This window comes from Centroberyx affinis, unplaced genomic scaffold (assembly GCF_046629955.1).
Source record: "Centroberyx affinis isolate AG114_WGS23_722 - 3 ecotype Tasmania unplaced genomic scaffold, CSIRO-AGI_Caff_v1 ptg004393l_1, whole genome shotgun sequence".
Taxonomy (NCBI): Eukaryota; Metazoa; Chordata; class Actinopteri; order Beryciformes; family Berycidae; genus Centroberyx; species Centroberyx affinis.
In genome coordinates this window covers 26,991-52,148 of record NW_027282081.1, presented here as the reverse complement: position 1 = coordinate 52,148, position 25,158 = coordinate 26,991, and the positions used below count along the sequence as shown (strand labels likewise).

At 42.1% G+C, this 25,158-nt stretch overlaps 1 protein-coding gene across 1 annotated transcript; it reads left to right on the top strand.

The window, feature by feature from the left end:
* The first annotated feature begins 63 nt into the window (after positions 1 to 63).
* LOC139664888 (low-density lipoprotein receptor-related protein 4-like) lies at positions 64 to 22,421 on the top strand. Its single transcript, XM_071543870.1, has 19 exons — positions 64 to 261; positions 1,094 to 1,283; positions 2,402 to 2,533; positions 3,211 to 3,351; positions 3,466 to 3,552; positions 3,659 to 3,830; positions 5,118 to 5,280; positions 6,343 to 6,568; positions 8,694 to 8,997; positions 10,551 to 10,769; positions 11,603 to 11,737; positions 13,379 to 13,487; positions 13,911 to 14,055; positions 16,496 to 16,609; positions 16,728 to 16,836; positions 17,814 to 17,878; positions 18,005 to 18,092; positions 19,678 to 19,819; positions 22,041 to 22,421. The coding sequence occupies exons 1-19, from the start codon at positions 64 to 66 to the stop codon at positions 22,419 to 22,421; spliced, it is 3,120 nt and encodes a 1,039-aa protein (XP_071399971.1).
* Positions 22,422 to 25,158: the final 2,737 nt, after the last annotated feature.

Here is a 25,158-nt window from a genome sequence, read left to right as displayed (position 1 = left end):
GTAACATTGAACAGAAGCTTTGCACGCTTCCCCTGACATGTTGTGTTCTTTCCCCATAGGTTCATGTACTGGACGGACTGGGGTGCAAACCCTAAGATCGAGCGTGCGGGAATGGACGCATCCAGTCGCATCGTCATCATCTCGTCCAACCTGACCTGGCCCAACGGCCTGGCCATCGACTACCAGACCAAACGCCTGTACTGGGCCGACGCTGGCATGAAGACCATTGAGTATGGCAACTTTGACGGGTCTGACCGACAGGTAAGCAGAGCTTTTATCAACATGTATGTGTTTCTGCCTCCGCCGAGCAGGTTCTGTGTTTTATCTGGCTGGCAGAATCTCTCAAAAAAACAGTAGGAACGGATTTCCATGAAATTGGGTAGAGAGATCGTCTTTGGGCCAAGAAACAATTTCTTTCTTTCTTTATCAGGATCCCCATTAGCACCAGCATAAGCATTGGCTATTCTTCCTGGGGTCCACCACACATACAGTCATACACACTTATACACACTATAACCACATAAACACAACAAACAAAACAGCTCATCTCATTGAATTAACAATCAAGTACGTACGGAAGAGAAACAATATTGTCATCCTTTCAACAGACATTAAGCCAAACACAAAAATTATAAATCAATCACAATTCCTCAAGAATTAATAGCAAACTTGTAAATCCTTGTCTGAATGACCTTCTTAAATTATATATTTATCCATCCTGCGCTTTCACACATGTAATTCCAAGAAAATAACAATTGATTTTGCTGATTTTCCTGTTTATCTGGGATTTCTGCTGTTGGACAATTATTGTTTTTTAGCCGTAACTATGAAACTAACAGAGATAGAGACTTGATTCCAAATCCTAAGGAGATGTGAGAAATCAATTTTACTGAAAAGGTAAGTGATGGGAATGATGTGTTCGGGTGTAACAGCAAGTTGGAGAATTGTTCAGAATTGTTCAATCTGTTCAGCATTGGCGCATGTTTGGGCTCTCCAAGTACCTTCTAGTCTCTTCTGTTGATTTGGAAGGTACAGAGTGAACTGATTCTTTGTACGGTTCACCAAATCTTTTTTTTTCTTTCTTTGTGTGCAGATTTTGATTGGCAGCCAGTTGCCCCACCCCTTTGGCCTGACCCTGCACGAAGACAAGCTGTACTGGACCGACTGGCAGTCCAAGAGCATCCAGAGCGCCGACAAGCTGACCGGCCTGGAACGACACACGCTGACCGAAAACCTGGAGAACCTCATGGACATCCACATGTTCCACCGGCACCGGGAGACAGGTCCGTGTGTGTCGAGACAGAAGTGTGTACTGTGTGTGTGTGTGTGTGTGTGTGTGTGTCCCCCCCCCCGTCGGACCTGGGCAGCCTCTCCTGACAGATGAAAGAATCCTATGGGCAGAAATATGTGTCACTAGAAACTGAAGTTGAGTTATTTATATTTGAATTTGAATCGCTCAACTTGAATAATTGCATGAAAAAACTGAATTTGAATCACATAATTTGAACATTGAATGATTGCATTGAAAATCGGAATCGCATAATTTGAAATTGAATTTGTTCGTTTGAAACTGAATTCCAATAAACTTGAAACTGAATGTAATATTATGAAATTGAATTCATTTGCTCTGAAACTGTACTCAGTTCTCACAATTCAAACTCAGTTCTCGTAATTCAAATTCAGTTCTTGCAATTCAATTTCACTTAACTGAGACACACATCCTGGTCGTTGAAGAAGAGCAATCGAGTGCAGATTCACAGAACTCCTTTTTCGGCCAATCAGCACCTGCTGTATGTTTTTGACCATTTCCTTCACTCCCATTGATCCATGGACTTGATACACGTTGAAGAACGTTTCTTTTGATCATGGATGAGGCTGGGACTGATGGCGTTCAGCTCGGAGCGTCATGTCCAGAGAACTGAAGGGAATCTGGAATTTTCAGGCCAAAAACATGAAAAGGAGTTCTGTGAATCTGCACTCACTTTCAGTTTCTAGTGTCACATATTTCTGCCCATAGAATCCTCCTGTCACTCTCTTGTCTCTGGTTTTTGCCGCCTTTACCCAAAGCCCCAGATCCGGTGTCTCTACTGACACTGAGAGGATTAGGGGCCAGGTAAACTGAACCCAGATCAGTGGCTCAGAGGGCAGACGGCCCCCGGGGCTCATACCAAGCTGAAGACTCACTGATCTCACTGATGTGCAGGGCTTTCCTATGTTCCCCCGGGGGTCCTGGAGTGTTTTCAGTGCCTGTGTGTCTTCCAGTTTGCCAGTTTGTGTCTCTCTCTGTGTTTCTGTCAGTTTGTCCTCATCCTCATCCAATTAGGGGTCTCGAGTTTAAGCATTTGACCTAGAAACCAGGACAGTGGGTGAGCTGAGTCTGTGTGTGTGTCTCCATCTGCAGTGCGTAACCCATGTGCGGTGAATAACGGAGGGTGCAGCCACCTCTGCCTCCTGGCTCCCGCTCCCAAAGCCTCCAGCTGCGCCTGTCCCACCGGGATCAACCTGCAGACGGACGGGAAGACCTGCACTCACGGTAGGTTTCGGAAAACGTTTGACCTCGAAAGTTCAAACGGAGAGAGGGCATCGCACACCCCGTTTTTCACGTGTTTCCATGAAAAACCGACCATCCTCACCGCGCCAAGTGCGATGAGCTGTGCAGCGAGATAGGGATCAGCCTGCTCAGAAACCATTTTGACGGGCAGTGACAATGCGGGAAGTGGCCGAGTTCAAGAATATGACGTTATGGCACGGTAAAAATTCATATGAAAACAGTTTCTGATACTGTTAAAGTGGTATCAGAAAAACATTTAGGTCAGGATTTCACAGAATGATGCAGGTTTGACACTACTGCGTCTTCATCAGAGTCAAAGTGGACAAAGACAGGAGGCAAACAACATAGTCAACCTAGACCAGGTGAACAATTGCCATTGGAGAATTGGTTGAACAGGGTTTCAGATCTATTGGATAATGAATCCAAGGGTGGGAGTTGCCATAGTCAGTGTCCAAGTGCCACACCGCCACACAATGTCAGAAACAGAAGAACATAGACCTCTCTTAAAGTTCCAGAGATAAAAGTACAAACAGTACAAATATGACAAATTAGAGGAAACAGGACATGTTTGCTAGGTGCGTTCTGTACCATGACATCACAGGCAGGCGCTGTGATGTGTGTTGTGTGTGTGTGTGTGTGTGTGTGTGTGTTGTGTGTAGGCATGAGCAGCTTCCTGATCTTCGCGCGGAGGACGGACATCCGGATGGTTTCTCTGGACATCCCGTACTTCGCCGACGTGGTGCTGGCCGTCAACAGCTCCATGAAGAACACCATCGCCATCGGAGTCGACCCCAAAGAAGGTGCGTGTCTCCGTCCTGCGTTTTAAAAAAAAAAATGCACTTCACGGTATATACAGTGTAAGTGAGGAATTCCCACTCAAAGTCCTGACACGTGTGCTTTGGCGCCCCCTGCAGGCAAAGTGTATTGGTCCGACAGCACACTGAAGAAAGTCAGCAGAGCCAACATCAACGGCACGGCACATGAGGAAATCATCTCCACTGGTGAGGACAGCTTAAATATACAATACAGTTCAACTCCCCCCCCCCCCCAGTCATACCAGTCATAACTCCATCTCTCTCTCTCTCTCTCTCTTTCTCTCCCCCACAGGTCTGATGACCACTGACGGCCTGGCAGTGGACGCCGTTGGCAGGAAGATCTACTGGACGGACACGGGAACCAACCGCATCGAGGTCGCCAACCTGGACGGCTCCATGAGGAAAGTCCTCGTCTGGCAGAACCTGGACAGCCCCCGAGCCATCGCCCTGTACCATGAGATGGGGTGAGAGAGGCGAAAAAATCTTTTGTTTTTGGTTTTAAAGTGAATCACAGAATGACTCCTGCCCATCTTTTGAATATATCTGTAAGTCAATCAGTGAGAGTTTTCATTTAGCCACCAAAGAGAAATATTTTATCAGGATCATAAGAAACACACTTTTATTTTTAGGCTATGTTACCTTTTTCCACTTGGTACTAAATGCCAATGGTGCTGTCAAGCTTCATCACAACACTTGAGAGAATCATTTTCTTCATATTCTTTATTTACTATCTAATTAGAGGAAGTAGATGTTCTATTATTGTGAACATTTTATTTATTTTTCCCTCAACTCACACAGTGTATTTAAAACCTTAACCTTAAACACCTTGTATTAAAACATATTGTCACCACTAATGTGCTGTGGGACTGTAAAGAATCTGGACTTGTTACTCTTCATTCTCCAACATGCTCTTCTGTTATCTGCTGCTCTAATGCCCCAGTTTCCCCTCAGGGATTGTAACAACGCATTATGTAATAACTTGACAAAATGTAATACATTTTCATTTCGTTATGTAATAACACCCGCATTTTCTAATAACCTGCCGCATTTTGTAATACACAGCCTGAACGCAATATGTAATAAATTTTCCCGCATTTTGTAATAAATTATTACATACTGCGGTGGTTATTACAAAATACGGGAGGTGCACTTTTTTTTTGATGAAAATGTAATAATATGGTGCATTATGTAATAACCAACCAAAATGGATGTCTTCATTCATAAAAATCGTTTTAACATTATAACAACGTTTATTTTATATATATTTTATGACCCAAATTCATTTTAAAAAGATACTATTAGTTCAGTAGATTAGTATTTTTCATTGGTCAGAACTACATTAAGTGTCACTGTATTCCTTAGCTTAATAGAAACTGTACTTGAGGGTTCATAGAGACATAGAAACTGCACAACACTGAGTGTTATACTGACACAAACATCTAAGTACTGGTACACACAAATGTCAGGAGACACACACACACACACACAATATGTAATAATTTATTACAAAATGTGGGGAAGTTTATTACATATAGGCTGTGTATTGCGGCAGATTATTAGAAAATGCGGGTGTTCTTACAAAATGAAGTGAAAATGTATAACGTTTTGTCGAGTTATTACATAATGCGGTGTTATTACATAATGCGTTGTTACAGGGATCAGTAAAATCTAGTCTCAGTCTCTGTTTTCAGTTCCCTTCCCTCCATCCCTCCACACACCCTCTGACCTCTCCCCCTCTGCCTCTCCTGCAGCTACATGTACTGGACAGACTGGGGCGAACACGCCAAGCTGGAGCGCTCTGCGATGGACGGCTCGGACCGGGTGGTTCTCATCAGCAGCAACCTGGGCTGGCCCAACGGCCTGGCCATCGACAAGGCCGGCTCGCAGCTGCTGTGGGCCGACGCCCACACAGAGGTGAGAGATGACTCTGCACAGGTTGTCACCCCACAAGTCCTAAATCGTATGGGGATAAAAGCTCTGACCTTTGCACTCCTTATTTTTGGTTGATTTTTTTTTAACGTGGCAGTCTAAGAATTGAAGCTTATTCTGTTTTTTGGTGATTTTCATGTTTCATCTTAAAGTCCCCATGAAATGAACTCTCATTACTTTTACTTCCTGGAAAACTTGTGTCTTTCATGGTGACCCCATGTTGCACTAGTAGGCTTAAATAGAAATTTCTAACCAATAAAACCATCAGGTTTTTGAACAATCCCGCCCTCCACACCCCTCTCATTAAAAAAAAAAAAAAGAATTGCCTTTCTCTCCCTGACTCGTTTTCCATTGTTTTAGACCAGGGGTATTCAACTTGTGCTATGATTTGGAGGCCTATAGTTGTTGTATGACTTTCTATCAAATAAATTAAACGTACATTTCAATGTCATTTCAGCAACATTTATTGATCAATTTCAAGAACTTTTCCCATGCACACACATTGAACGTGTGGAAAACAAATCAGTAGCTTAAACATAATTTAAAAGTATCACAATTATTTTCTAATTTCAAGTAAAAGAAAACAAGACAGTCTTCAGAATAAAATAGGAAAGTGCCTCTTTTTAAAATAGTGCAAACAGAACTTTCATGTCCCTTTTTCCTAAATTCTGCTTTCCGACGGATCAGTGTGTGGCCGCACCGTCAATCTTATTCTCATTAATTGATCAGAAATTGGTCGCGGTCCGGACAGAACCGTCACTGGGTCCGGATCCGGCCCGGTAGTCCGCCAGTTAGTGATGCCTGGTTTAGACTTTTTGAATGATCCCTCACTGCGTTATGTCCCGCCTCAGCATCCCGTTTCAACAAGAAATGCATCAAATGCCATGTAAAGATGCCGTTTCATGCTCTTCTATGGGTTGGGGAAAGTTCAGCGACCCTTGGGGCTTTTTGAAAACCTTTCAAAAACCCGTTGGAGACACTGAAAAAATGCCACATGGCTGTCGAGCTGAAAAACCAGGTTCCCTGTCCTCTCTCCGGGTCCTCTAGCGCATCGAGTCGGCGGACCTGAACGGGCAGAACCGCCGCACCCTGGTGTCTCCGGTGCAGCACCCGTACGGCCTGACGCTGCTGGGGCCCCACATCTACTGGACCGACTGGCAGAGCCGCAGCATCCAGCGGGCGGACAAGACCAGCGGGGCCAACACCATCACGGTGCGCGCCAACCTGCCGGGCCTCATGGACATCCAGGCCGTGGACAGGGAGAGGCCGCTGGGTGAGTTCCCCCCCCACGAACCCCCACGGCATTCTGGGGGGAAAACTAGGGTGGCACATGAACTGTGTGTATGCACAGATTTGATCTTTTTTTTTTTGTAATGAACATCGTATTAAAGTTTTCAAGCAAAAGACAACTACACACTTAACCGACAACTTAAATGTTAAAATGAAAACAGACAAAAAAATAAAAATACAGAAGAAAAAATAAAACCATTCACTACAATAAGTTGACCTCTAAGTTCTATTTGACCAAGCAATAAATGGACCCCAAGTAAACACAAAATGGTACAAATTTGATCTTAAAATGTTCTACCGTACAGGTTAAGCAACTTTTTGGCATCCATCAATATTCTCTTATTTCCTGTTTGTTCATAGCTCAGGACCTCAGGGTTATTTCTAAGGATGCACCGATATGGAAATTTTGGGCCGATACCGATAGCCTGCCGATATTTTGTTTCGTATTGACCCATTTGTGCCCTGCCAAAATAATCCATATTCTGCCCTTCATTATACTTTGCAATGAATATAGATTTAAGGATCAGCTTTTATTGTAACAACTTTCACATAACCAGAAATGCCCTTTTTCAAATTGAACTAAATAAATAGAAAGCAAATGAACATATTGATTTAAGGAACATCTTTTTATTGTAACATTCTTTCACATAACCAAAAATGCCTTTTTTTAATTAAAATAAACAAATAACATTCACTGATAGGCCTTCCATTCAAAGTTGAACGTCTTTGGAACAGATTAGTGATGCAGTATATATGTTAATGAGTATCGGCCACTGCCATCGGTGGATTTAATCTTATCGGCCGATGAGCCGATTTATAGTCAACAATGCAAAAATTGTCCATTTCCGATATTCAACCGATATATCTGTGCATCACTACTGATTTCAGTACGCACAGATCTTGTTGGGCTTTGTTCCAGGGTTTAAGTAGGGAATTAGTTTTTAAAAAGCTTCTGAAAACACATTAGACAGCCTGTACTGTGGATGGCACACTGGAGCCAAAGACTTGCAACAAGGATTCTGTTAACAAAATTAGTTTTAGTTTCCTTCAGCCATTACTTCTAAACACATAAGGAAAATATTGGCGTTGGCTTCAGACTCCTCAGCAGGCTCACAGGCTTTCTGGTCTAACTAGTCGCAGTCTGCTGTGGGTCTGAAGGTCTTTGTTTCCGTCTCCCTTGAACTCCTGAACTCGACTCTTCAGAGTAAACGATCTGGAGACTGAGCCGAGCTTGTTCGAGGATTTCTGCACCTTTTTGTGACGATCAAACGTTGTTGTTGTTGTTGTTCTGAGTTTCTGTCACCGCTATTTCCAGTTTCCCTTTAGTTACGGTTATTCCTTTAATCTTCACGCATTCCCCTGCTGGTGTGGAGTGTAAATAAATGATCAATACGAAGCTGCAGCGAGTAAACAGTTGGACCCTATTTCTATTTTGGGCAAGTTTGACTTTGCTGTAACTCCACCACCATGTTAAAGTCTCTATGAATAAACTCTCATTTCTTCCTGGGAAACAGAGACATCATGATGACCTCATGCTGCACTAGTAGGCATAAATATAGATTTTTAACCAATAAAACTATCAGATTTTTGAACAATCCCACCCCTCGGCACCCCTCCCATCAAATAACACCGCCTTTCTCTCCCTGATTCATATTCCATTGGTTTAGACTTTTGAATGATCCCTTACTGCATTATGTAAAGATGCTGTTTCACGGGGTTAGGGCTGCAACTAACGATTGTTTTCATTGTCGATTATTTTCTCGATTTAATCAATTAGTTGTTTGGTCTATAAAATGTCAGAAAACGGTGAAAAATGTGGATCAGTGTTTCCCAAAGCCCAAGATGACGTCCTCAAATGTCTTGTTTTGTCCACAACCCAAAAGATATTCAGTTTACTGTCATAGAGGAGGAAAGAAACCAGAAAATATTCACATTTAAGAAGCTGGAATCAGAGAATTTGGACTTATTTTTCTTTAAAAATTACTCAAACTCGATTAATTTAATAGTTGACAACTAATCGATTCATCGATTCATCGTTGCAGCTCTACATGGGGTCTTTAACACTCCCCTTCTCTCTCTCTCTCTCTCTCCCGGGGCCGCCCCCCCAGGCTTCAACAAGTGCGGCAGGAGGAACGGCGGCTGCACCCACCTGTGCCTGCCCCGGCCCAACGGCACGTCCTGCGCCTGTCCCACGGGCATCCTGCTGAAGGGGGACGGCCGGTCGTGCGAGGACTCGCCGGAGACCTACCTGCTCTTCTCCAACCGCGTCAGCGTGCGGCGGATCTCCCTGGACACGGGCGACCACACGGACGTGCACGTGCCCGTGCCCGAGCTGCACAACGTCATCTCCCTGGACTACGACAGCGTGGACGGCAAGCTCTACTACACCGACGTCACCCTGGATGTTATAAGGTGAAGTACACACATATATAGGCGAAGGCAAATTGATTTATATAGCACACTTCCATACCCAAAGGCAACCCAAGGTGCTTTACAGAGTACACGGGCAAAAGCACAAGAAACAAATGGTAAAAGCATTAAAAGCGAGCAAGCAAAAGGACATGGAATAAAAAACAATAAAGGCAAACAGGCAAATGGCCACAGATTTAAAAAAAAAAAAAAAAAAATTATACACACACACACACACACACACACACACACACACACACACACACACACACACACACACTTACTCCCTCCACTTCTGGTGGTCGGTATGATTATTGATTAGATACTACAGGGCTGCACAGGTAATCGTAGGTAATTGTACAGTATTGTGCAAAAGTGAAAAGCGAAGATGCTTTCAAAAATAATTAAATGATTTTTTTTTTTTTTTTTTTTTTGCTTTCTATCTTTCTTCCACGAGAAGAAAAGTAAAGCGAAGATGCTTTCAAAAATAATTAAATGATTTTTTTTTTTTTTTTTTTTGCTTTCTATCTTTCTTCCACGAGAAGAAAAGTAAAGCGAAGATGCTTTCAAAAATAATTAAATTATTATTATTATTATTATTTTTCTTTCTTTCTATCTTTCTTCCACACGTTGTACCTGTCACAACTGTGTATACTGTTATTCTTAATATCGTTATTATTATTATTATTATTGCTATTATGTTAAGTTTATGGGGGGAGGGGGGTTAAATGTCTGATGCTGTTTGTATTGATTGCCTTGTATCTTTTCTTTGTGGGGAAAAAAAAGAAAAACTCAATAAATATATTGTTTTAAAAAATAATAATAATAATTAAATGAAAAGTTTCTAAATATAAAAAAATGTACTATAAAGAGCAGTCTACTGACACACTAATGCAGAAAAAAAAATGCATAAACATCTAAGACACAATTTATATAAAAACTCTTTGGTGCCTAAGACTTTTGCACAGTACTGTATAGCACAATTTTACATTTCCACAATTAATAATTGTGTTATTCAGCAATTATTGAAAGTGTTTTTATATTCTCAAGTCTCCTGAAACACCTGGTGTGGTTTATCAAGCAAAGTGACCAAAACTAAAGGTCAGATGGAGAAGCAGCAGAGGAACTTTACAGAGAGCTTATGGGGAAAAGGACAAATTGGCCCGAAGTTGGAGAGGAAAATCCTGAAAATGTTTTAATTCCTAAAAGTGGATCATTTTCTGTGATTTGGAGACACTTTGGTTTTAAACTGGATGACAAACAAGTACAGATTCTGTGCCTAGTTTGCCTTTGGGTGCCAAAGTAATAAAGAAGTAATTATGAAGTAAGTAAAGACACATTGAGAGTAAGTATGAGACAGTAAGAATGAAAACAAGACTGTCTAGCTGCTACTACTTTGTGGAATACTGCACTGACAAAAAGTGAAAATATACGTTAAAGTGCAATAAAACAATTTTGTTTCCTCGAGTCACGACAAATAATAATGATGAATAAATGTGATCACAATATTTAGCAGTCCTGTTACATGCCGTGTCTCCCTCCCCCGTGTTCCCCAGGCGGGCCAACCTGGACGGCAGCGGCATGGAGACGGTGATCAGCCAGGGCCTGAAGACCACGGACGGGCTGGCGGTGGACTGGGTGTCCAGGAACATGTACTGGACCGACACGGGCCGCAACACCATCGAGGTCGCCCGCCTGGACGGGACGAGCCGCAAAGTCCTGGTCAACAACAGCCTGGACGAGCCCAGAGCCATCGCCGTGTTCCCCAGCAAAGGGTGAGATGGGAGAGAGGGGCGGGGCGGGGCGGGGGGGGGGGGCGGATTAGATGAAACTTTAAAGGAACAGTTCAGCTCAAAATGAAAATTCAGTCATTAACTGTTCGCCCTCAACAACAGGAACGTATAGAGAGATAAAGAGGTAAATATTGGACTTTTGGACTCACAGTTTGGCTACAAAACACTTGGATTCTGCTACTCAATTTGGACATTTTATGCTTTTTCTGGAGCTGTAAAAAAAATAGCACCATTAACTTCAGTAGTTTGGGAGAGGAGTGAGGTGGAACTACAGGAGCGAACTCACTGTGTGTTTGATTTTTGTAAAAACTTCAAGAGTCCGTGCTATTATTGCTTGTTCGTGAGTCGGATCCGGATCCGCTCCAAAATTGAATGGGTTCTTCCTTGGCCCATGCTACACCCTTCCACCAAGTTTCATGAAAATCGGGCCAGTAGTTTTTCCGTAATCCTGCTAACAGACAAACAAACAGCACCGAAAACATAACCTCCTTGGCAGAGGTAATAATAGATATTGAATTTCCATTCTGGGGTGAACTGCTCCTTTAATGATGTGTTGTCACAGCAGCAGGGGAAAAGATCTAGATAAGAACAAGATGAATAGTAAGTATTGAAGATAATTAAACAGACGGTTACAGCAAAAAGATTACAACAACCAAACGCATTGAAAATACTACAGCAAGTAACTAAATGGAGATAAAGATACAACCTGTTTGACAGATTTACAGGTTGAGACTCACATAGTCAGCGCACAGATGGGAGAACAAATATACAGAAATGTGTCCCGACCATTCACCGGCTCAGCCTCGTCTCTGCAGGTATCTGTTCTGGACGGACTGGGGCCACATCGCCAAGATCGAGCGCTCCCACCTGGACGGCTCGGACCGCAAAGTTCTGATCAACACCGACCTGGGCTGGCCCAACGGACTCACGCTGGACTACGACACACGAAGGTCAGTACACTGTGAGAATAGATTAGATCAGGTTTTGATGATCCCTGTGGGGAAACGGGATGATCGCAGCATCAGAATGTAGGATATATACAAGAAAAAGACAAATAGAGACTATTGAAGATAATGCAACAAGTAATTCTAACAACTCAACACACTGAGAATAATACAAGTCATTAAAAGATGCAGCATCTTTGTTGACAGGTTTACATGTTTGAAGTGGATGAGCAAGTGTGCATTGCTAGCTGTTCACATTATCAGGTGCATAGATGGAAGAACATATACAGTAATGTCCAGCAACCATCCAGGTGCTGGATGGTTGCTGAAATACAAGATAATCCATATAAAGAAATTATCCAACTGCACACTGTAAGACTTTGTTGACAATATACTCACATCTATTTTTGCAAATGCTATAAGAAAAATAAATATGTGAGTATATTGTCAACAAAGTCTTACAGTGTGCGGTTGGATCATTTCTTTATATGATATATACAGTAATGTATATATAAGTAATGTATCAATGTCTCTTGTAAGATATCAGATTTACAAATTGTTGAAGTACTTTGCATTTTGAAATCCATCTTAGAAGAGGCAGAGAGACCAATTTCTCCACCCACAGTAGCCTCAGTAGACCAGAATCAGTGGTGGAAAGTAACTAAGTACTTACTCAAGTACTGTACTTAAGTAGAATTTTGGGGTACGTGTACTTTACTTGAGTATTTCCATTTTCTGCTACTTTATACTTCTACTCCACTACAATTCAGAGGCAACTATTGCACTTTTTACTCCACTACATTTATTTGATAACTTAAGTTACTAGATACTTTGCATATTCAGATTAATAATACAAAATATAATCAACAAATAAATTATGTTGTATTATTATAGATTAAGATAAAAAAAAAATTGATCCCGAGGGGGAAATTTACAAGCTACCCAGCAGTAAAATCAGCTTCACCTTTACCAGCTGCAACATTAAAGTGATGAACACATTAATGCATCAATAATTATAATCCAATAATATAATATACATTATTCTGAAATGGGCTATTCTGCATAATGAGTACTTTTACTTTTGGTACTTTAAGTATATTTTGATGCTAATACAATTGTACTTAAGTAAAAATTTGAATGCAGGATTTTTACTTGTAACAGAATATTTCTACACTGTGGTATTGTTACTTTTACTTAAGTACAAGATCTGAGTACTTCTTCCACCACTGACCAGAATGCAATGCAGCCACGAGACACGTTGCATTTTGAGTACGGGGAGCGACTCTCACTTTCTTACTCTTATCACTGTCATTATTGCTCTCTCCATCGACACGAAAAAAACCCACAGCCCAACCCCCGCAACAAGTTCAGGCCCGCTCTCTGCGGGTTGTCGAAAGGCATTCTGGGAAACGTAGGAAATCACTAACTGAAACAGAAGTGGACGAGGCCGGTTGAGGGAAAGCGGGTTCACCAAAAAAAACTAAATTCCAACACTTCATTCAATCTTCATTCAACTCCTGGAATGCATTGATCTAACTGCTGAGATCTGAACAGTGTGATAATATCTGAGGGGGGATTTTTCCTTTTTAAGAGTCCACAGATGGAAGTTCAGTATGCGTATGAATGAACCTGTGGTGTTTTCTGCAGGATATTCTGGGTGGACGCCCATCTGGACCGGATCGAGAGTTCGGACCTGAACGGGAAACTGCGTCAGGTCCTCGTCAGCCCCGTCTCGCACCCCTTCGCCCTCACACAGGTACCCCCCCGCCCCCCCCCCCCCCTCCTCCCTCGGCTGTCAATCACTCGGCTGACCCCCCCCCCCCCTCCTCCGCTCACCCGCTCTCTCACTCATCGGCTCAATGTGCGACTCACTCGGTCGTCCCTCCCTCCCTCCCTCCTCCTCCTCCTCCCTCCCTCCTCCCTCCGACTCATACTGAACCCATTCGACTTAACCATTCCTTCTACTTCTTCTTCTTCTTCATCTCTGACCCTCATTTTTCTCCCCCCCCCCTCCCCCCCCCCCCCTTCTCTCCTCCCTTCCCTTTCTTCCTCCCTTCCCCCTGCTCCCTTGTCTGTGGTTTTTTTCCCCCCCCCTCCTCTCCCTCTCTCTTCTTCTCCCTCGTTTCCCCAGTTGAAGCCGGTGTCCTCCCCTCTAACCCCTTTCTCCCGACTCTCGCAGCAAGACCGCTGGATCTACTGGACGGACTGGCAGACTAAGTCCATCCAGCGCGTGGATAAGCACACGGGCCGTAACAAGGAAACGGTGCTGCCCAACGTGGAGGGCCTCATGGACATCATAGTGGTGTCTCCTCACAGACAGACAGGTGAGGCCCCTTCCGCTCGGGGGACGGGGCGAGACGCGTCATCAGTCACCGTGAAGACACTGATGAAGTGTTCGGTCGGTTGGTAAGGGGGTCAACGCAGACGGACGGGCTATTATAATAGTAGAATTAGGGCTGTACCGAATGTCATTTTTTTTTTTTTTTTTTTTTTTTTTGTATTTTATTTTGGTTTTTCAAAAAGTATACAAAACATACAGCCACACAATGACAATACAAAAACGTTCACAGTACATTGCAGACATCTCAAAAATAATTCAACAGACAAATGAGAGATAGGTTAGCCTTAACCACAGTAGAATATTCTTTTACAACACTAGTGTGGTGAGAACAGAGAGACCATGCAGATGATCATTCAGTCATGTGAGATGGGAGATTCTCCATGTAGTTGATAAAATGTTGCCATATTTTATAGAAAAGATGTATCTTATTCCTTAGTGAGTAGGTTATATTTTCCAGAGGCATGCAGCTGTTCACTTCTGAAAGCCACAATCCAACTGGCAACGGGAGATCTGACTTCCATTTCACTGCAACACATTTTTTGGCAGTGGCCAGTAGGATTTCTGTAAGCTTGATGGAATAACTATGTGTAAGATTAGAATTTGAGAGGTTGCCCAAAAGGCATATCTCAGGATCCATTGGAAAAGTAACTGTGGATAAAGCATCACAGATCCCCTGCCAGAAACCTTGTAGTTTACTACACTGCCAAGTGGGATGAAGGAAAGTGCCTTCTACTAGACCGCATCTAAAACAAAGGGATGAGAGGCCGAATGTCATTTCTTTTACATTCGAAGCTTCTATTGAGGTTTTTGGAATGAAGCTTCGAATGTCCGCCGTCATATTTTATGACGTCATCATAAAGAAATAAAAAAAAAATCCTCGAACAAAATCCTCAATTTGAAAAGTGATTCATCGGATTAAATATGAGTTAGTCTTTTTTTTTATTAAATCGACTTTCTTTAATGAATATAACTCGTCGGTTTCGTCAACATAAACACATGTAGGCTAATCCAATAAGGGCATAAAATAATGATGAAATAATAATCGCGCCCTTAGGCTTATAGCAACATTATGCTATGACAGAAATGGCAATAAACACTCAAAATGACTTTTGCAATCTGACTTCAACCAAATATGTTAAAACAAAAGATATATTCATAATTTTTCAAGTCTGTCTTAATAGTCAGGTACCCATATGTAGATTTACGGCATACGCACCCAAAAAAACAAAGAGAATATGTGGAAAGGTCAGGAAAAGTGGAATTTCAGCCAGAAGATTTTAATATATAGGAATAGCCAAAGATCCTTGACTTTGACACAAAATCAGAACATTTCAAATTAAAGTCTGAACAGTCTAGTGACTAGAAGTTCGAAGCTTCGAACTATTCGGTACAGCCCTAAGTAGAATAATGTTCAACTTTAGTTATGATGGAGGTGTTGCTGTAGCCTCACAGACTAAAAGGTGTGGCCCTAAAAGAAGAGATCACACCTCCAGTTTGTTTTCTTTGGTTTGAACCACAGTGGAAAAAATGTACTTTTTCCACTGTGGTGGAAGAATATGGTGCAGTGTGTTGTCTGCACAAGATACAGAGGGATTTCCCCCTGTTTTTAATTTGTGGTAACAAACGCAACAAATGAAACATTAGGAAAAACTAATAATGGATTATAAGAATTGGAAAAACGAATGCCTTAAGTTGGGATGGACGTGTAATAATAGTAGAATAATGTTAAACTTAAGTTGTTATGAAGATAGTGTTACAGCCTCACAGACTGTTAATTTGTGTAGAGGCTTTAAAAGGTGAGATCACACCTACACTTTGTTTTCTTTGGCTCGAACCACAGCAGTAAAATGTACTTTGTTGTATTTGGTTCATTTAGGTTCATTCTGCCCAAGCCAAAAAGTAGCTCATATATTGGACAGAGTGTTGATTAGCTGTCATGCTGCCAGGTTAGAGATTTTGGCAGCAGCGAGTCAAAACAAATCTGATTCCAGTTTCTGTAATATCTGCTGAGGATGATGGACTCATCTGCACTCTTTGCCATAATTTAGTATATTGAAGCGCCGTTTTACTGCATTTTAACTCCAAGTTTAGCCTCGGTTCATTTTGATTTACTCTGCTTTCCAAGCAAGAGTAACTGCTACTATCAGATGTTGAACTTCCAGCCTCTTATACCCATAATCCCTCCGTTTTGGGGGTTGTTTCCTGTAGCTAGTTCAGATTATGTTCACATTATGTCCTCACTCCTACTTCTCTTGTTAGAGGACCGAGACTCGCATTTCCAGGCGTCTCGGTGCCGTTATTTGGTGCCACCAGAGTTCAAATGTAACCCTAACCCAAACTAAAGGAGCAAACGCTTCGAACAAACCGCTCCAAACGTGCTCGGTGTGAACGCAGCCTGACTGAAGCCCTCCTCTCTTCTCCAGGCACCAACCTCTGTGGGGTGAACAACGGAGGCTGCACTCACCTCTGCTTTGCCAAGACCAACAGCTTCGTGTGCGCCTGTCCCGACGAGCCAGACGGCCGCCCCTGCTCCACTAGTGAGTGACTGCTGTGTGTGTGTGTGTGTGTGTGTGCCTGTGTGTACTTGAGTATAGTATGCGCTCGCATTTTGACGCACGTTTTAAATCGAAGTGCTGATTAGCATGTGTTGATCAGTCTCAGGTTACGTCCCCACCTCACCATCCAGAGGACCCACCAGCACCCCGGTCCCCAACAAAATCCCCAAAGCAACAGACTCTCCGCAGAGGGGACCCTCACTTGTCAAGTAAGTCTATCTTCCATTGGAATAGCTTCTGAACAGTGTTGAGGAAAGTTACTTTTCAAAAAATAATAGTTATTTTACTTTGTAACTAGTAACTAGTTTTGTTACAAAGTGACTCTTTCTTGAAAATAACTTAAAATGCAACGCAAGACTATTGGTCTCATATAGATAAAAAAAAAAAACTAGCAACTAACTAACATATTGTCTGCACGATGTGCAATGGGATTTTCACTGGGTTTTTTTTGTTTTTTTTTGTGGTAACAAAAACTGAAACGATATGAAAGTAAAATAAAAGTAACAACATTACAATTTGAAACGGTAACAAATAATGGATTACAAGAATTGGAAAAACAAATGCCTTGAGTTACCAGTTAGAATGAAAAAGTAATCTGAGAAGGTTAGGGAATGTTAAAAAAGTACAAAGTAACGCATTAACCCCAATGCTGCTTTTGAAACCCCAAATTTTGATATAATAATAATAACCTTTATTTGTATAGCACCTTTCATACACAACATGCAGCTCAAAGTGCTTTACATCAATAGAAGGCAGATAAAAGACGGCAGATAGAAGGCAGATAAAAGACAGATAAAAAGATAAAATTCATATAAAAGAACAAGCAAAATGCACTGCATTAAAATAATCAAATCAAGTAAAATAGAAAGATAAAAGAACACAACAAATACTCCCACTTTTAGATGCATTGTGAGTGAACCCATATGTTTTTCTTTAATTTTCTTTTCCCCTGTCCTTCCGGATTCTATCTTAAATAAATAAATATGTATCTATATATATAGATATATATTTATAAGATAAGATGTAGAAGCACAGCCTCCCACAGGCACCGTGCAGGAAGTCCTCCACGGCTTCTGACTTAACATACTGTATATGTATAATTTTGACTCCAATGTAATTGATATTTGGCAAAATCACCTATGCTTTGTTTAATGTCCTAACGCTGTGTTTTCTTGTCATTTCATAGCTGCACCGACAAGAACCTAAACGTGGAGGGCTGCTTACAGAGCAACGTGGTGACAGCGCCCCACGGTCAGTACAGGACCGCTCAGTACAGGACCGCTCAGTCAGCACTTTGTGTCTGAGCAGAGCTGACTGGATTTGCCTCGTAAACACACACACACACACACTCACTAACACCTGTGCCGTCTCTCTTAGGGGAGGGGCTTCACATCAGCTACGTGATCGGTGGAGTTCTGACCATCCTGGCTATTCTGATCCTCATTGCTGCCTTTATTATTTACAGGTAAGTCCAGCTGCCGAGGCCCGTTCACATCTACAATGATAGCTATAACTGTAAAAAAAAAAAAAGATTTAAATCATTGTAAGGAAATAGAAATGTCCCCTGTGTTCCCTGTACAACGATAACTATAAAAACCATCCAGAACGATAACTGTAACTATGTTTTTGGTTTGATCTCAGAGGGTTTTTTTTTTTTTTTTTTTTTTTTTGGATGCAGAGACGAAAATAAAACATTTTCAGCCAATCAAATTAAAGTTGTAAGAAAGAAGGGGGCGGGACAGATTGATTCTCCCAGCTCCTCTCTCCTTTGCAGCAATTCATGAACCCAAATCCTTTGATTCTGTTGTTTAATTACTTAAGAGAGCAAGTAAAGTAAAAACAAGTCAAGAATCAAGACAACTTCATCAATCCCTAAAAGGGTAATTGCATGTGACAGTCAGTAAAGTAATCAACCTCCATTTTGGTCTGGAAACTTGCGCAGCAAAATAAAACAATATCTGTCATATGAATGCTTGAGCAGCAATGTATCGTTCGAGTTTTTAGCAGAGGTGTAGATTACCAAGTCAAGTCCATGTCATTAATGTCAAGTCTCAATTCTAAATGTAGAACAGCAAGTCAAGTCAGAACAAATCAAGAGTTCAGTATCAATTTAATATCTTAAAGTAAACTAAATATCTAGGACCTTTCAATGCAATATGGTTTTAATAGGATAAAAACTTCGTAAGAGCATCACGAGTAGAGCCGGGCAATATATCGATATTGTATCCATATGGTGATATGAGACTAGATATCGTCTTAGATTTTGGATATGGTAATATGGTGATATGGCATAAGTGTCTTTTCCTGGTTTTAAAGGCTGCATTACAGTAAAGTGATGTCATTTTCTGAACTTACCAGACTGTTCTAGCTGTTCTATTATTTGCCTTTACCCACTTAGTCATTATATCCACATTACTGATGATTATTTATCAAAAATCTCATTGTGTAAATATTTTGTGAAAGCACCAATAGTCATCCCTACAATATTGTCGCGATATCGATTTGGTCAAAAATATTGTGATATTTGATTTTGTCCATATCGCCCAGCCCTAATCATGAGTTTGATTTCTATAATCAGTTTCAACTTCAATAAATTCAATCATTCCATACAAATTCAGAAAACAGAATTTAAATTCTGTCGTCTGCCGGAACAAATCTCATCACTTTCAATCCGAGTCATTTACACAAACACAAGATCTCAAGTCAAGACTTTTTTTGTCATCAAAGTACAAGTCAGAGTCAAGTCCCAAGTCACCAGAACCCAAGTCAAGTCAAGTCTGAAGTCTTCTCTTCATGCATCAAGTCAAGTCTGACTGACTCAAGTCTGACTCAAGTCCAAGTCATGTGACTCTAGTCCCCACCTCTGGTTTATAGCTATCTTCAGAGTTATATTTCTGGATGTGAACGGGCCTCAAACCTCCTGCTTCATTCCCTGCTCCTTTTTCTTACACAGAAGTCAGCATGATCTACATTTGATATCACAGTCCATAGTGTAATTGACTGGATTGACTAAGCCATGCGCCGTGTTCCCGTCCGTCTTTGATCAACAGACATAAAAAGTCCAAGTTCGCCGACCCGGGGGTGAGCAACCTGACCTACAGCAACCCGTCGTACCGGACGTCCACACAGGAGGTCAAGATCGAGGCTTCGCAAAAACCTCCCATCTACAACCAGCTCCGATATAAGAAAGAGGTAACCGAGCCGTGCGGACTGATGACCTTTTTTTATTTTAATAGAGGAACGGATCTGAGGTGGATCCGTGATGTTTCAGTCGTACGATGATAGAGTTGTAGGTGTATGGCCGGTAACCATAGAGACAAATGTCATCCCTGTTTGTCTCTCCAGATTGATTGTGTTGGAATATGGTAACATGTGACACGAGCAGGCGCCGAGCCCGGCACTTATCTCTCCCTCTCTCCTCCTCCCCCTCTCCCTCACTGCAGCTCTCTCATCCTTACAACTCCCTCTCTCCCTTTATCTTTTGACCCACTTGTCCCACGGAGAGGTAGCTACGCCGCATGGATGAATCATGTCCTTCCCAGTTCTGTTTTCTCTTGACTCGTTCTCCCCTTTTTCTTTTGTTTTTTTTTCTCATATGTTGCCCTGTCTATTCATACCTCTTTCCCTTTCCTTTTTTCTGTCTTTCACTGCATGCGACCTGTTATCTGAAATGAATCACTCCTCTGTTTGGTGCATTTTCAGAGTGCTGTGATCAATAGCATGTCTATTAATGCACTACTTACAGGGTGTTCTGCTGCAACTGACTTATCTCACAAGTTAGCTAAAAGCTAAATGCCAAGACATTGCATTCAGTTAAAGGTGTTTCAAGTATCCTCTTTGAACATCATATCACTGTCAAATTAACAGTGATACCTTAGTATAATTACCATAAACAAATAAAAGCATGGGGGGGACAATTGGTAGTCTCTGTCTCACAGCAGTGGTATTATTTACGGAAGAGGATTAGGGCCACGTGAAAAATGTATTTGAGTTCTGAGTTAAATTTAAAGTCAGAATTCTGAAAATAAAGCAGAATTCTGAGATTAAAGTCAGAATTCTGACTTTAATCTCAGAATCAGAGTCAGAATTCTGACTTTAATCTCAGAATCAGAGTCAGAATTCTGACTTTATTCTCAGATTTCTGACATTAAACTCAGATTTCTGACATTAAACTCAGACTTCTGACTTTATTCTCAGACTTCTGACTTTATTCTCAGAAGTCAGAATTCTGAGTTTAATGTCAGAATTATGACTTTATTCTCAGAATTATGACTTTAAACTCAGAACTCAAATACATTTTTCACGTGGCCCTAATCCTCTTCCGTAGTTATTAGTGTTAGTGTTTCACAAAATTAAGACTACATTTCCCATAAACCCCGTTGCTTTCTGTCACAAATAAGATAGTGCTACTTGTCCCACCCCTCTGCCTCCCTGGCTTCGCTTTCCCTCCTTCCACCATCTGCTGCCAGAAACTCTTTTCAGCTTTAGCTCCGTTTGCTCTGGAAGAACAGAACCTCTTCCTGGTTTCGTGCCGTAAAGCGGTCCAGCAGATTTCCCCTCCAGATCCACCAGGTGGAGAAACAATGGAGGACGCAGAGTAGGGGCTGATAGAGGCTGTCTTGTTTGTTTATGGCAATTATACTAACGTCTCAAAATGAATGCGGTGATGATTTATTGATGTTAAAAATGCTACACTTAGCACCTTTAACCATTTACAGTGAAGGTGTCCACCTCCCTGAAGTTGACAGAACTAACTGTAGAGGGAAGCACAGCGTTACTAAACGGAGCCAAGCTGCTGTGCATGGGCTGTGTTTGGAGATGGTTCTTGTTCTGGAGTGTTTTGCAGTTGGTTGCTGATTCAAGGAAAAATCCACCCTGAAACACTTTTAACACTGTTAAGCTATCGGTGATGTACTTTGCATTCCCGGGTGTGTTTTTCCTCTTGGCGGATAACCGGCCAATCGTAGACGAGGTGACGTCACCTTCCAGATATTTCCAGCAGCAACAAATGGAGTTTGATGTCAGGTTTTTTTTGGTGTCAGTCCCTCAGAATCAGACTCATGACTTTTTCTCGACTGGGAAAAAAAAACTCTCGCTCCCTTGTTCCTGCTATGCTTTTGCCATCGCTCTCTCTCCACCTGCACGTAACCCACAGCTGAATGCTGGGGGTTGTTGAAATGCATTCTGGGAAATGTAGGAAACGACTAACTGAGGTAGAAGTAGACGAGGCAGGTCGAGGGAAAAGTGGGTTCACCAAAACACCTGATCCCAAAAATAACTCCCGGAATGTATTGAACATCACAGACTGATGAGATCTAACAGTGTGTGTGTGTGTGTGGAGAGTAGCTGAGGATTTTTCAATTTAACTTCCTGGTATCATCGCTTAAACTAACCCGCGTCTCTCCTTCTCTAGGGGGGCGGGGACGGAGGCTACACCAAGGAGAAGATCCGCATCGTGGAGGGCGTGTGCCTGCTGTCCAGCGAGGAGCTCTACTGGGACGACCTCAAGCAGCTCAAGCCGTCCCGGGGCGGCGGCGGCGGCGGCGGCGGCGGCGGCGGCGGCCTGCACGCCTGCATGCGCGCCGACACGGTGTCCCTGCAGGCCAGCAGCGCGTCGCTCGACGACGGCGAGACGGAGCAGCTGCTGCAGGAGGAGGCGTCCGAGTGCTCCTCCATCGCCGCCCTGACCCCCTCCTCCTCCTCCGCCGCCAGCCCGCAGCGCCGCGCCCAGCACAGCCTGCCCGACACCGGCTGGGCCCCCGCGCGCAAGCCCTCCACCGAGAGCGAAGTGTGAAGAGGGGGGGGGGAGAGAGAGAGAGAGAGTCCGCGCCCCTCCTACCCCTCCGCCCCCCCCCCCCCCCCCCCCCTCCTCTGCTTTATCTCGCAACACACACACACATACAGACAGACAAGACGTGTACACCTGTATTTATAGCTGGTACAACTTATGCACACAAAGATATTTAGGTACAAACACAGTGATATTTTGCATCCTGATGCTATGTAGAGTTAACAGTACATATGGACCTGATTAGACACGAGCAAGTTCACATATACACACAACTTCTGTCTCTGAAACTGGGACTCCGTCCTACTTGTGCGCACACACGTATTTACACGCACACACACACACACACACACACACACACACACACACACAGACAGTGCAGTCCTCCAACAGTACCCTCAGTGCTACTGCCTTTAGGCAAACTGATAACAAAAAAAAAAAAAGACAATTAATGAGCATGCTGGAATAAGAAAAGCAAAAGACTCTGGGGAAGAAGTGAGCAGAGACTCGGTCGTATCCGGAGCCTTTTTTTTTTTTTTTTTTTTTTTTCTTTTCCTAAGGATGCAAAACTCTCACCGCGAGGGACGCTTTCTCCCTGTAGAACGTTACATTTTTTCGGTGAACTTTTTTTGACAAAGCTAAAAAAAAAAACTAAAAAAAAAACAAAAACAAAACGATATACTCCCGGACTATGTAACACAGTGCTCTCTCTAATGCCACTCATCATGTTTTTGCCATGTCTTTATGAACTCTATTTATGAAACGTTTTGTACTTTTCCGAGTGGGTTTTCGCTTATTTTTTTTCCGAGAGCGGCGAGAGCGTTGTTGTTGTCGTCGAACTGTGTACGGCAGGACCCAGGTATTCAAAAAAAAAAAAAGTTCTATTTATGACAGTGCCAAAGGGCGGGGCTTCACAAAGTCTCCATGCTTCTTTCTTTCATCTACACTTCACTGCAAATGTATCTTAATGGGAGGTTTGTTTCGTTTGACAGCCAGAAAACTCTTTCCCTCACCCAGTGGGAGACTTCTGGTGGTTCCATCTGCTTCTGATATCTTGATTTACGGCCGGTACTCTCAAATCGATTGCAGAAGTTCCATTCATCCTCGACAAAAGAAAAGGAGAATTTCTTTTTTTTTTTTTTTTTTTAAAGTTGTAATCCAACCGTTGCTGATCCTCGGGGATAGCAGAGGAAGCCGCGATGAAGTATATAGCCTAAGTGCCAAACATTTCTTTTGTTTTTTCCTTCTTCAGCTATATTTATATTTCTCGGAGGTTGTTCAAAATGTACGTGACATTCTTCTTTTTACGCATTCTGAATTCAAGTAGAGCTAATCGAACTCTGAAACCTGTAATGCGACGTGCACTCGCAGTATCTGCTACAGTACAGTATCACGGATGATTCCCTCTGGGCAACATGGAACAGTTAGGAGTAGGGCTGGGTATCGTTTAAAGAATTACGATACCAGTACCGATACCAGTACCTTTTAAAGTGATACCGATACCAATAGAGTACTTCATTCGATACCTTTTTTTTTTTTTTTTTTTCTCGTTTTTGGTGGCATCTCGGCACGCTGAACTGCCAACTCTGGCTGCAAGTAAAACCATACAAATATTTTTTTCTAGATCTGTGTACAAAAATTATCAAATGCAGGTATCGTTTGACTGGAGAAGTTTCAATACTACTTGGTACTGGGTTATTTCGATTCGGAAATTTATTTTGATATTTGGAGTACCGATACCCAGCCCTAGCTAGGAAACACTGTGCGTCTCTCAACCCGTCAGGCAGCGAGGGTTATATAGTTTAGAAATATATCACTGACAACTTACTGAATCATTAATTTAATACGAGTAAAGATATTATGCATCGCTTTAACATTGAAGAGTACCATTCTCTCTGTCGTTTCGAAATACGGTACGAGGAAATATATTACTATATTGACATATTATATCGGTTAGACTTTTCAAAACCATGTATTTTGAAGTATCTTCTACAAGTTCAGCAACTTTGCTGATTTTGCTGCTAGACAAAGCACTGAGGCCAATGAAAGAGGGTCTTGGCAGCTACATATCGGTTCGGTTCGATGGCCGGCCCCTGCGGAGCTTCGTACCACGATCCAGTAACCAATCACCCGGCTCACAGTCCCTCCCACTCTGCTATAGGATCGCTTAACTGTACAGATTTTACCATGCAGGATATAAGCAAACATTTGTGTTGAAGATATTGTGTTGATTATGTTGTATAGTCTTTTGTACAAAGGGATTTCATGACCGTTTTTTTTTTTTTGACTTGTATTAATTTTACTCACTGGAGAAGAACATTTTTTTTTTTTTTTTTTTTTTTTTTGCTGGATTATTTTAACCACTGTGTTTCCAAGCCTTGTAAATGATAGGGAAGATGCCAGTTATTTAATAGTGCTCTTTTTATGTTATGAAATATCGGTCGCGTATAGCTGTTGTAAAGTTAACAAAAAAGAGGTATTTATGATTTCTTTGTTTGGTTGTCACTTAATGTGTAAATATGAAAAGACTGTATATGTATTTCCATTGCAGTACTAACAAGCTGTGTTGTGTGATATAGTGAATTATCCCTTTGCTATCTTTTAATATAAAACTGCATTTGCATTTCAATGAAACTTTTGGCTCACTCATCCATGTTAAATCATTTGCTGGTTGGACGCAATATCTTTATTCTCCTCAGATAATTGTATCATAATACAGACAACGCTGGTTTGTTTGATCACT

Bases quoted from the DNA above. Each gene is read 5' to 3' on its own strand.
- LOC139664888 (XM_071543870.1), top strand. From the start codon at position 64: ATGTACTGGACGGACTGGGGTGCAAACCCTAAGATCGAGCGTGCGGGA. The intron at 3,553-3,658 runs GTGAGGACAGCT...TCTCCCCCACAG, and splicing joins TGAGGAAATCATCTCCACTG to GTCTGATGACCACTGACGGC. The intron at 18,093-19,677 runs GTAAGTCCAGCT...TTTGATCAACAG, and splicing joins GCTGCCTTTATTATTTACAG to ACATAAAAAGTCCAAGTTCG.